This window comes from Columba livia, chromosome 2 (assembly GCF_036013475.1).
Source record: "Columba livia isolate bColLiv1 breed racing homer chromosome 2, bColLiv1.pat.W.v2, whole genome shotgun sequence".
Lineage (NCBI taxonomy): Eukaryota > Metazoa > Chordata > Aves > Columbiformes > Columbidae > Columba > Columba livia.
The window spans coordinates 73,671,850-73,684,634 of record NC_088603.1 but is presented as its reverse complement, the minus strand read 5'-3'; the positions used below and the strand labels follow the sequence as shown (position 1 = coordinate 73,684,634).

General features: G+C 42.6%; 1 protein-coding gene across 3 annotated transcripts; it reads left to right on the top strand.

Annotated features, from left to right (window-relative positions):
• The first annotated feature begins 1,955 nt into the window (after window positions 1-1,955).
• Window positions 1,956-12,300, top strand: NQO2 (N-ribosyldihydronicotinamide:quinone dehydrogenase 2). 3 transcript variants are annotated; one of them, XM_065052513.1, is made up of 8 exons: window positions 1,956-2,094; window positions 2,872-2,931; window positions 4,837-5,001; window positions 7,279-7,409; window positions 9,538-9,651; window positions 10,626-10,727; window positions 11,659-11,828; window positions 12,040-12,300. In XM_065052513.1, the coding sequence occupies exons 2-8, from the start codon at window positions 2,925-2,927 to the stop codon at window positions 12,074-12,076; spliced, it is 726 nt and encodes a 241-aa protein (XP_064908585.1). In that variant the 5' UTR covers window positions 1,956-2,094; window positions 2,872-2,924; the 3' UTR covers window positions 12,077-12,300. The 3 variants fall into 3 exon arrangements, with proteins under 3 accessions (XP_064908585.1, XP_064908586.1, XP_064908584.1); XM_065052514.1 differs by lacking the exon at window positions 1,956-2,094 and adding an exon at window positions 2,141-2,311 and having other exon boundaries at window positions 2,879-2,931; XM_065052512.1 differs by lacking the exon at window positions 1,956-2,094 and adding an exon at window positions 2,179-2,311.
• The last annotated feature ends 485 nt before the right edge of the window (window positions 12,301-12,785 follow it).

Below are 12,785 nucleotides of genomic sequence, written 5' to 3'. Positions count from 1 at the left end.
ATGCAATGGTAGGTGAGTGGGTGTGTAAGGATAATAAGGAACATTCCCAACCTGCAAAATTAAAATCTCAGAAGTTGTTTGAGATACTGCAATGCTTTCCTGAGTGCTAATAAACTTTAAAGGAGGCAGGGGAAGCAGGAGAGGGAGAAGGAGGCTACAAAAAACTTCATTCTGTCCCATTCAGTTGCCCAAACAGCAAAAATAATTGGATTCCTAAAACTATGAAATTTGAGTTTCATAAAGAACTCTCTTAAGAGCTCTGGAAAAAGGATGGGTCCTCACAAGATTGCTAAGAACTTGCTGAATGTAGCTACTGCAATCTTTGTAATGAGCCTTGGCCAAAGATAAACAGGAACGGAATTTTTTTTTAATTTTGTAAAATTATTAGAGGTCATTCTGACAATATTTGAGAAAAAGATACTTCAGGATATATTTGGAATTAACACACGAACTAATCCTGTAAACTTTTACAATCCTATTCAAAAACAGGGGGTGGGAGTGTCACCTCCACAGTGAGATCACTGCTGTCAATCTTATATAGAGAAATATATCGTCTGTCCATCTGGTGCATAATTAATATGCTCTCTGAAGTCCTTCCTCCACAAAAATACACTCCCTTTCTAATGCTGTTTTTATAATCAGGTATACCTTTTCAAATGTTGTTAACATTAATCAAATATATATGATAACAATATATATTGGAGAGGACTAAAATATTCCATGCTTCAAGAGAAAATCAGCCGTTTACTTTACACATATACCCTTTACATCAAACCTCTGGAAGAGAACAAGATACTTGTGAGTCCAGGAGCTATGTCAAAACCTGGATGGGAATCCAGGAGTGTTTCTGATACTCCATGTTAATATAACACTGAGCATGCATTGGCTCCCACCCAGAGAAAGCTTTGTACCCTATGGAAATACCCTAATATTTAGTGAGTCTTGAATGGAGAAAATTTAGCAAGGACAGTGTAATTTTTTAAACTGTTTCTGTGAGGTATCATGTTACATAGACTGTTAGACAATATTACCTTGGTGCAGTATATAAACTACTAGCATTTTTCCTTTAGTTTTCCATGTATTACCATAGCCCTTACACATGGGGGAAAAAATAAAGGAAAACACATGCTTTTGGCTTGGTAATTTGTATGAGCTATAAAAAAACAGCTCAAATAAAACAACAATACAACTCAAAGTCTTTGGGCTACGTCCATTTCAGCATCTTTCCTAGTTTTAGCCCAGGTTTCACAAAATTCTACTTGCTAGCACTATACCAATATCAGTAGCCCTCAAGTGTTTAAATACTGTTTTGTCAGGAGGTCTCATTATTTCTGTTACCAGAAGGCACGGGAAAGGAGAACAAAACAAAACAAACATCCTACCAGAGGAATATGGGTTTCTGTAGTCCCAGTCCAGTTCTTTATCATGATGCTTCCCACACAGCCAGGGAAGTGCAGCCAAGCAGAATTTGGGCTCATATTTTATACTCATATGTTGGTGACAGCTGTAGCCTTGGTTTCTGGTACTGTTGCTGCCCATTTCCAGAAAGGGCTGTCCCCAGTGCCTGCAGCACCATATCTTTCACCTTCTACCAGGGGAGACAGCTGAGGGGTGTGTGTCTCCCTGACCCTGACAGCATAGAGGGCAGCAGGTGAAAAGCACAGAAGTTGCAAGTTTTGCACAGAGGTTTTCTGCTCACCCCACTGCAAGAGGACACAAGTAGCTCTGCCATTTATTTCCCAGGTTGTTGGCCCAGTCACCTGATTTCCACTTTGGAATCTGCATTTGAAAACCAGCACTGGAACGGGCTGCCCAGGGAGGTTGTGGAGTCTCTTTATCTGGAGACATTCAAAACCCACCTGGACGTCTTCCTGTGTAACCTCATCTGGGTGTTCCTGCTCCGGTGGGGGGATTGGACTAGATGATCTTTTGAGGTCCCTTCCAATCCCTAACATTCTGTGATTCTGAGACTGATGGTACTCAGCCCCTGGTAGATGGGTGAGAGGACCCACCAAATGCTTCAAGGAGCCAGAAAGGTACCCATCGATGACTCAACACTCTGAGAGGGGCAGCAACCGTTACAAAGAAGCGCCAGTAAGTGTGTAATAAACTATGTTAGTTACCACGTGTAGTAAGAGCAGCGGGTAGCGCGCACCGGACGGTCTCTAACGGAGCCGCAGAGCGGGCGGCGCCGACCCGGCCCCCGCCCCCGCCGGAGCAGCCCCTGGGGCCGGGCCGGACCGGGCCGGACGGGCAGCGGGGCCGCCGGGAGGAGCGCTCCCAACTCCGCCGCAGGGGACGCGAGTAGCAGGTAAAAACACCCCGGGCCGCGGGGGGTGAGTTCCGGCCCTGCCTGGGCGAGCGGCACGGCCGGCGCTGAGCTGCGGGGCAGCGCCACCGCTTGCCATAGGGGCCGGAGTGGTTTCGAAACCGGCTTCGAGAGGGTGGTCAGAAAAACGAGCAGCGCTCTGCTGTTTCTCTGGGGGTCGGTGCGGTGGGTTCGGTTCAGGTCAGGGGCGCAGCGGGTGTGCGGCAGCCGCGCTGGTCCGGCGCGGCGGGTGGAGCCCGGGCTGAACGCTCCCGGCCCACAGCCGGGGAAGGCGAGCGTGGGGCGGCCGGAGGGGTTCGCCTCGCCCGGCCGTCGCGGGTCACCCCCAGACACCGCCCCCGGGCCGGCACAGCCTCCTCCAACGGCTTCTGCAGCGCACGCCTCTGTAGGGGTGTGTATGTACACATACACAGGCACTCACACAGTGTTTGCCCCTCGCAGCCCATTCACCTCCACACGGAGTGGCACATTTTCTACTGAAACAGCGAATTTCCGGGTACCATTTCCTGATGTTTCTCATATAAGCAAATTTGCCATTTAAGTTTACAGGCTGTATCAGATTCTCAGGACAGGAGCTACGAAGTGCTTCTGGAGAATGGCAGGTAAGAACAAATACTAATAAAAATGCTATTCACTTCAGGCCTGGGCATGCTAGTATAGAACATATCTGTAAAGTATACATACTAAGGTTTTACTTTCTAAATGACTGAAATTACTTCAGTAAATGATGCCTTTGCAAACTTCAGTCCCTGAACACTGTGTCTGAGTGCTCTCAGCTCCATCGATATGAAACTAGTCAGCAGCTCACAGAATTTATCTTATCCTATCTGTGAGCGTGTATCATCTCCACCCACTGAACTGCTTATTTGCTGAGAGCAAACAGAACAGCAGCATTAACTGGTCTTGATATTCCAGAATAAGTTATGGAGCAAGGGTTTAAATAGTTTATACGCTTGATGACAAATTGTAATAGTCTTTTGGGAAAACTTGTTTCGTGAATGCTAGGCACACTAAAGAAATAATCACCCTTTATAATTTAGGTTAAAAAAAAATGAAGTATGGTTTCTTTAATTCTTCAGCCCTCATTCTGTTAATTATCTCTGATACCTTAAACTTACCTGTCACCCTGATGGCGCTTCTGTGTCTCCTGGAGAAGCTGAACTCAGGAGATGCCTGAGTTTTTGTCTTCGCAGTTAGGAACCAAGAGCTGTATGTTGTGCAGATCCAGTAATTTTCAATAATCTCTGGAAATTTCCTTCTCTGCAACATTTATGTATAAATAATTACTACTCCATGAAAGTATTTTGTCTTTCCTTGGTGTTCAGCAATGAATGATTTTCTAGAGAAATCTTAAAATTGAATGGCCTATGTACAGTAAAATTTTGAACAAATAAACTCTGATACATGTTGTTATGTCAGTTTAAGAAGCTTCACCGCTGTCGTGGTTGAGATCAACAAAAAACATAGACCAAGTTCTTAAGTACAAACAGCAGTCGCTTATTGACACAAACACCTTTTTATATAGTCTTTACCAGCTCAAGTGTCTTTTAGCTATTAGTTACAAGTTGCAGTAATAACATCTCATTGGCTAATTTTGCTTTCATCCATGTTACTCTTTTACTCCCTTCTCTCTCAGGGGTACACCTTAATATCTCTGGATACTCCTTTACTCCCACCTTTCTCATGGGTAGGCCTTAATATCTTCAAGGCTACTTTCTGTTCCCATGCCCTCTGTCAAGGAATGCACGAACCCACCGTAGTCCCCCACAGACTCCAACACATCGATCTTGCTGCTCAACTTACCTTAAATCCGTTTTGTCAGCATTTTGAGATACACTAGACAGCTCACTCTCACATCTAAGAAAAAATCATGTTGCTTTCTGTTGAAGTTGCTGTGATGATGCAGAAGTGGGATAGTGACATCTTAAATATCTGATGTCACTTGTGCAGCACTGAACTGCAAGATGGGGGGATCCCACATTGCACTAGGAGGATGCTCTGAGCTCTCAAGTTTGAGGGAACCTAAGCTGGCAGTGCTTTGATCCCAGCTTGCCCCTCATGCTTGTGCTGTTGCTTATCAGACCCAGCCTAGGGAGCTAAACCAGCCGACAACTTTTTTTTTTTTCCTCTTGTTGGGTGAGGTTTTTTTCGGGAGGAGTGGGATCAGATGAACACAAATGCTGACTCAAGAGATGGGACTGGCTTGTGCTGATGTAGGGCAGTGTGACCTGCTATGGAAACGCACCCACTGTTCACCAAGTTCCACCTGGGAAAGCCCAGTGTAGCACAAAATTGCTGGGCTGGGGGCATTTACTGATTAGTTCCTCAAGAGTCACTCATTACTTCCAAGCAGGAGTCAAATGCTGCCACTGCCATTCTGTTTTCACTAGTTTTGCGCTGCTTGGAAGACACACTACAGAAAAATGAAGGACCAGGCCCTGCTCCACACTCTTTTGTATCTGCCTCCTATACTCAAAGGTATCTTCTGATTTTCTTTCTGCTCCCAGGGAAAAAGGTCTTGATAGTCTATGCACACCAAGAGCCCAAGTCCTTGAATGGATCTTTGAAGAGCATTGCTGTGGAAGAATTGAGCAAGCAGGGCTGCAGTGTCACAGTGTCTGATTTGTATGCAATGCAGTTTGAGCCGAGAGCCACAAGAAATGATATTGTTGGTGAGACTAACCAAAATACACTTTTTTTCAACAATAATGATGAGACAAACTTTCACCTTGTTTATCTTGCCACACTAACAATCTAGAAGCATGTTGTTAAGTGTACTCCAAAAAACAGTTGATACCATTTTGAACAAATATCTCTCAACTAACAAACCGAGCTTTTTATTTTCTGTTAGCATTAACTAAGACATTTCAGTGTAGGAACCCAACAAGTATCATCTTTATTTAAATAAATCTGGTCCCTAGAAATGGCCCCTCAATCAGAAAAAATGAAATATCTGTATGGTACAGAACTGTAAAACAGTGTTTTGCCTTTAGACTAAACTGAATGAGGGAAAATATTATTTTTTACAGTATTTGCAATCAACTGCAAAGATGTTCAAAGAGCCACCCTTTCTTACAAACATTACAAATACTTTCTGCAAGTTTGCTCCAGGCACTTAAGCGCTCAGGATTTTGAGTTGTCTTGGCACCTCCAAATTCCTTGGTAGTATATGATTACTAAAAATGACTAGATGATGCAGTTAAGACTTGAGAAAAACAATGATGCTCTTGTTAGGCTTATGTGATATTTTCACTATGCTCTTACTAGGATTTAGCCACAATATTTTTCGAGGTTAGGAAACAAAAAGCCATAATGTAGTCTGAGACAGCTGAAACTCCTTATTTAAAACAAGAATCAAACAGAAATAACACAGGTCCAGTGCAAGCACTGGCAAAACCAAGAAGAATCCTATTAATGACCAGACATAAGAAGTTCTAAAAACCCACTCCTAAATATGGGCCTTGGCTCATAGTGACATTACTGAGAGGGGAAAAATGCATTAGGATGTGTCCACAAGCATTCTCTGAAGTCATAGAATCATTTTGATTGGAAAAGAACTTCAAGATAATAAAGTCCAACTGTTAATCTAGCACTGCCAAGTCCACCTCTAAACCATGTCCCTAAAAACCTCATCTACACATCTTTTGAACAGCTCCAGGGATGCCCACTCCACCACTTCCCTGGGCAGCCTGTTCCAATGCCTGACAACCCTTTCCGTCAAGAAAATTTTCCTAATATCCAGTCTAAACCTCCCCTGTCACAACTTGAGGCCATTTCCTCTCATCCTGTCACTTGCTACTTGGGAGAAGAGACCAACACCCTCCATGCTACAACCTCCTTTCAGGTGGTTGTAGACAGTGATCAGGTCTCCCCTCAGCCTCCTTTTCTCCAGGCTAAACAGCCCCAGTTCCCTCAGCTGCTTCTCATTAGACTTGTGCTCCAGGCCCCTCACCAGCCCCATCACCCTCCTCTGAACTCTCTCTAGCACATCAATGTCTTTCTTGTTGTGAGGGGCCCAAAACTGAACTCAGGATTCAAGGTGGGGCCTCAGCAGTGCTGAGTACAGTGTCACCATCACTTCTCTAGTCCTGCTGGCCACAGTATTCCTGATACAAGCCAGGATGCTGTTGGCCTTTTTGGCCACCTGGGCACACTGCTGGCTCATATTCACCCAGCTGTCAATCAACTTCCCCAGATCCTTTCCCCCCCAGGCAGCTTTCCAAGCACTCTTCCCCAAGCCTGTAGCGCTGCCTGGGGTTGTTGTGAGAAGTGCCTTCAGATACCGTGCTGTGACTTGCTGGAGTTTAGTTCATGAGGCTGCCTCTCTCTTCTGCTAGAGATTAATGATCGACTAGTTGAATCAGCAGAATGAATGTATATATCTTAGTCAGACATACTTGAATGAGCTCACCCAACTGTAGTGGAGTCAGCAGAGCTGGCCCATACTGGTCCCCCAGCCCCTGCTGAGTTTCCCAGTTATGGAAGCTGAAAAGCAGCTACATGGTGCTTGAGACTGTGCGGTGGTTTCACTAATCTCTAATGCAGAGGCAGAGTAATTAGCAACATTGTCTTAAATCCTCTTAAATCATCCAACTGCATCACCGGGGTCTAGAACCAAGATTAGGTCCTCTTATTGCACTTCATATGTTGTTAAAGAAAGGCAAAAGTTTTAGTACTCTGAGACACTACATTCATCTCCAGTTTGAAACCAAATCACCATCAGCTGTGATGATGCTGAAAAGCCACAAAAAAACCAAACCAAACCAAACCAAAAACCACACACAAAACAAACAAAAAAAGCACACAAACAAACAAAAGTGAGGAAAAATGGAAAGCAGTAACTCAATTTAAACTCAATTTAGAATTGTAGATTGCAACATGTATTTAATTATTGTTTGGCTACAATAACAGAAACAGAACAAGTAATGACTGTTCACTTCTACCCACAGGTTGCTTGCACAACTCAGAAGAGTTCAATTATGGTGTGGAGGCATGGGAAGCTTACAAGAGAGGAGGTTTGTCCAATGATCTGATTGAAGAGCAAAAGAAGGTGCAAGAAGCAGACTTACTGATTTTTCAGGTCATTATTTTAAATCATATTAGAAGACTTCAGTTGTAATTTACAGGGTTGAACAAAAGAAAAGCAATAGTAAGTGAGATTATAGATTAGGAACATTGAATCTAGCCAAAGTAAAGAGTAGCTCTGTCATCAACACAAAATGGTCTGTATCCAGTGTAGCAATTTCAAGGTGTCAGGTTTTTCTGCTATGATGTGGACTTCAGAAAATATCAGATCATGCATGAGCATTATTCATGGTAGCCCAGTATGAATTTTTCACACAAATAATGGCTCCAAACTGGCCTTTTTGGGGAGTAGGAAGACATCTGAAATTAGAACCTTACAATACTTCAGTGAAATTCACAGCTGTGCTTCACTTTAAAGTTAATATTCAAAAGTAGTCTGATTGCACAGGTTTTGTGAAGAGTGGTCTTCATGCTACCTGCACTCCAAAATGATTGCATTGAGCAACTCAGACCAGAAAGTATTGAATGCAAAATAATACTATAATTCTCGATATGAGAACCCTGCCATGTTATCAGGCAGCCCCATACTGTCCCTTCGTCTTGGAGATCATGCAAATCAAACACAGATCTACGCACAGAGATGCATGTAAGGGCTTAAGTAGGCCCCACCAAGTTATAAGTTTGGGATATGGTGAAAGACACCAGACCAACAGCTTTAGGAATAAACAATTCTCTAAGTAATGGTACAGTAATAAATACAGATCAGTAGTATAGTTGTCCAGGTCATTACAACAGCAGATCCACTAATTCACCAGCACTGGGCCAAACTTAATATCTGGATGCACAAAGATGTACATGACCATGGATGTCAGACAGGCCAGCATGACAAGGCTTAGTGTCTGGGTGAGCAGCTGGGACCAGCCAGCAGGCTCAGGGAATCTGGGCTTCTGCAACCAGACTGTTACTTATTGACAAATCACAAAAGCACTATGTGGACATGCTGACTGGTGTCACACCCCATCTCCGCTCACCACTGTGCCAGGTCTGTCCTTGGTGTCCCTGAGGCCCAGAAATACTGTGTAAGGCAATAAGAGCCCCACATTTCTTTGTGTACCTGTTGTGCCTGTTGGCCTCAGGCATAGCCTATATTTATTCCAGTGTCTTATTCTAGATGATATTTACGATATGATCATACCTCAATTGAGCATTTCACTGTAAGTATTCATGATTTTACACTATTGCTTCTGAGATAAGTATAGTAAAACATCCCCTGAAGGAAGTGGTTGCTTTCTACTTTCTGTCTGCAGAATGCTATCAAGAGTTGAGTATGTTCTGATGCAGAAAAGAAGGAAAAATCCTCTGAAAGAAACCATAAAGTAATTTAAAATTTGCTAGACTAAACTCACCACTTTTAGAGCTGTTGTTGTTGCCCAGTTTCTGCATTTTTTCCACCTTGAATTAAGCCACACATAGATACGCTTCTACAGAATTTCTTCTCCTATGCTGCAATGTGTACAAAGGTTTAGGAATAGCAATGCATCCTGGAATAAGATTCCATAAAGCATTCAGGATAATGCAAATAAGACACAATAGGTAGGCTGTAGTCCCATGGATTAACAGAAGGATCTAGAAACACAGGGTCCTACTGCTAAAGAAGCTGTTTTCTTCTCGATTAAGTGATTCAGGGTCATCATGTCAGCAAGGTGTGAAGGTAAGTTTTTCATAAAATCCTATGGCATTTGTCAGCAGGCTGTCAGATCAGAACTAATCACCAGATGTCAGTCCTGGTAAAAAGGCTCTCTCTGTGAATTTTGGTCAGATCATCCATTAGATCACATGTTCCTTTCGCATTTCAGCAAGAGGAGACACAATTCTCTGGAGTCTTAATTTTGAATTAAATGACACCGTCTTGTTTCATCATATTCTAACTTTAATTTGTGTAGAATCCCTTGCATTCACCATGGTGTCAGTGTGCTACAGATGCCCAGGTATGTACCTGAGACAACCACAAACAGCACTTCAGTTATTTTTGCCAAGCATAGTTAAAGCCTCTCCTGACAGAGAGCTGGTAGAAGGCCTGTACAATATCTGAACAGATTAAGAGAACAGGATTTGGCCTATAGGCCAGGCCTAAGGCAGGCCCAGACCCTCTGTGCTAACAAGGTAATTTACTTTTTGCCTAGTTTCCCTTGTATTGGTTCAGCATGCCAGCAATCATGAAGGGTTGGATGGACAGAGTCTTGGTCCAAGGATTTGCTCATGAATTTCCAAACTGCTACGATTCTGGTTTGCTCAAGGTATGTTTCATTAAGATCAAGATGTGGACAATGCTCTTGAGGATATTGGTTTTTCTTTTCTGTTATATTTGTTTAGAGCTTGCTTTTTATGCTCTCCTGAAGGAATGCTTTGGTAACATGTTGAGTAACTTTCTGGTTTGTTAAAGCTGTCTGAAAGGGGATACAATAAGGAGGATGCACTGGTTCCTAAAGATTTAAGCAATGTCCTGGGGATTTTTAGTTGGCCTAGAAAATAGGCTTTATAATTTGGTAGGTGTATCAGAGTACACTGGGCTGGCATGTAATTTCTGATCTTCTTAACAATTCCGAACATTTCAGCTTGTTTAAATTTCAGAAATGGCTGCCCTGCTGAAATGAACAGAATTAATCCCCAATGGTCATAGCTGCATGCTGAGTGCAGGCTCAAGGCAGTTTGGATACTGCACCAAGTCATGCCAGAAAAAGATGTTACTTCAATCATGGAAGCTAAAACTGAGAGGATAGGTGCTGAGCACAAGCCTGTGGCTAATGCCATAGTTACAGAAGCAGATGTTCTGAACTGGGTTTTAAAGCACCTGAGGAATAATTTGTTCTCAAATTATTCTTTGGCAAGTGACAAGCAAGTCCAAGTTTGCAGTGGGATGGGTTTCATTCAGTTACAGCATTCAGGAAGGACAGGAATGAAGATATTCTCCGTAACAGAGTGCTTTCCAGCCACAGTTTTCTAAACATTTCATAGGGGAGAACATGTCAGACATGTAATTCCTTTTCATTTTAACCTGTGTATGCCCAAAGCTCTGACACAGAGTGCACTGTCTAGTTGTACACCATCGATCTTTGCCTCAGAGCTGCCACTACGCATCAGGTCTGGGAAAGAGGAGGACACCACCTCCTCTATAAGTTTATACTGTCCAGGTTCCCCAGGATATCACTTGAACTATACAACCACTCTTCTTTAAACATGCCTAACTCTAGTGCTGCTTTCTTAATTCTAGAACAAATTAGCCCTGTTTTCTTTCACCACTGGAGGAAGCAAAGAGATGTATGCAAAAGGCGGTATCAGTGGTGATATTCGCTATCTCCTGTGGCCCATGCAGGTAAAATATACGTATATTTGTTTGCTTTGTATTACTCCCATTAACAGTTGTATTATTGTTCATTTTATATGAAATATAATAAGCAAGTATCATCAGTTCCAAACATCTGCGGGTTATACATTTGGCCCTAAAGTCCTGAGACAACTTTACAAGTCCGTCCACAGATTATTGAAGTTGTTTTGTGCCCCTTCCTCCAGATTGGAATCTCGAGAAAGGTTATATTGTCAGCCTTTTAAGTTTCTTTGTTGTTATAGGATTTCCTTTAGCCCTAAGAATGCAGGATTTCTTTTCCTCGTAGCTACCTTATTCATGTAGGATGCGGGACAGGAGGGAGTCACACACCACCCTGGCATTAATGATCAGCATACGGAAGATAGCACATTTTTTCTTATTGCTACCCTTTTATCTGAAATACACAGAGGGAAAATGGCAAGTGGAGCTGATTTGAAAGGCGCTAGCCTTCATTTGGAATCATTTGGCTAAACCAGAGGCAAAAGGTTAAAGAAATACTTCTAAGCAGATGAGAAATACACTGCAGCTCAGGAGCAATCTGTGGAAATGTAAACAGTACAATGAACTTCAGGCTGTCCTGATCCTTGCAAATTTAATAGCATACAGCAGCTGAAGAGAACAGTTCTGTGGGTTTAATAGCACTTTAAAATAAATTCCAGAGACCAGAATAAATGGAAGTTGACCTTATTTTTCGGTGTATTATATGTCATTCTGCTTAATGCCTAGCCTTCAATACTGACTGCCAGGATAGGTAATGAACTCTTGCAATTTATTTCCTTTCTCCTGATGAATGCACAGGTTTAGAAAACCTGCCTTATACTGAGTCAGAGAAACAGTTTCAGATTTGAACCTTCTGCATTCCTGAACTCAAAGTGCGAGACTACTTCCTGAAGCATTTCTTTCTTTGCTTTGAGTCTAGCATGGAATCATGCACTTTTGTGGTGTCAAAGTCCTTGCCCCTCACATCTGCTTCGCCCCGGAGTATGCCTCTGAGGAGGAGAGGAAGGAGATGCTGATTGCCTGGGTCCAGCGCCTGAAGACTCTTTGGAACGAAGAACCCATAAACTGCTCTCCTGAGTGGTATTTCAAGTAATGTTCTGGTGCAAAACTACAGAAAAAATATTATTTTTTTCCATTCTTTTTGTGCTTTATCTCAATATCTGAATCCTAATTCCTAACTGTAGGTATCTCAAGTACTACAGCTAGCTGCTTAACTGACAATATAGCATTTATCTTCATTGATTCCTGAGGATTTCTCTTCAATTATAGATACAAAACTCTTTTTTTTTTTTTTTCCTAGGGAATACACTTCCCACCCTCAACCTTGTAATGGCTAATCCTGCTCTTTTAAATGAGAGATCTACACATGTGCCTTTGAGCTATGAAGCCAGATTGTAAATAATGCAGAAGAATGTACAGTTGCACAGTGACTTATACAGCTGGAAAGCCTTGTAGACAGCCTTAGGCTTTTCCACGTATTTACAAATATATTAAAGCAGTATTAAACTTATGACAGATAACAGAGAAGCAAGAAAACAAATAAAAATATCCCATACCAGTATGTGCATGTGTTGCCTTTCTATACAGAATGTAGCTCCCATTTGCAAAGTATGTAGTTTCCTATCATAGAAGGGAGTTCTCTATTTTTGTTACCCTAAGTACAGACAAAAAGGAGTCCTATCTGTTTCCTTTCCCTTCACTGCAGTCAATATTGCTTTTCAGGTCTGGAGGGCTGTGTGCATCTCCTCCAGCGTCAGTGTAGATGGGCTTCCTTGGAGATTCCCAGCACCAGCAGTCTGCAGTCAGTGCAGGGGCACTATCTGTCTGTGAGCCAGGATCTAGTGGGACAAAATGACTGTCTGACTCTTAACATCCATGATTTTTACCTTGAAGTTTAGTGCTTGTGAGCACTTAACCCTTTTTGTGCATATGGCAAAGGGTGGGTTTCTTGCTTGGCTACAAGATCTCTTGCTTTGATCAACTAAACTAACAGCTGGCTTTGATATTAAAAGAACACGGCCTGAATAAGAAGTGGTCTTCTGCGTC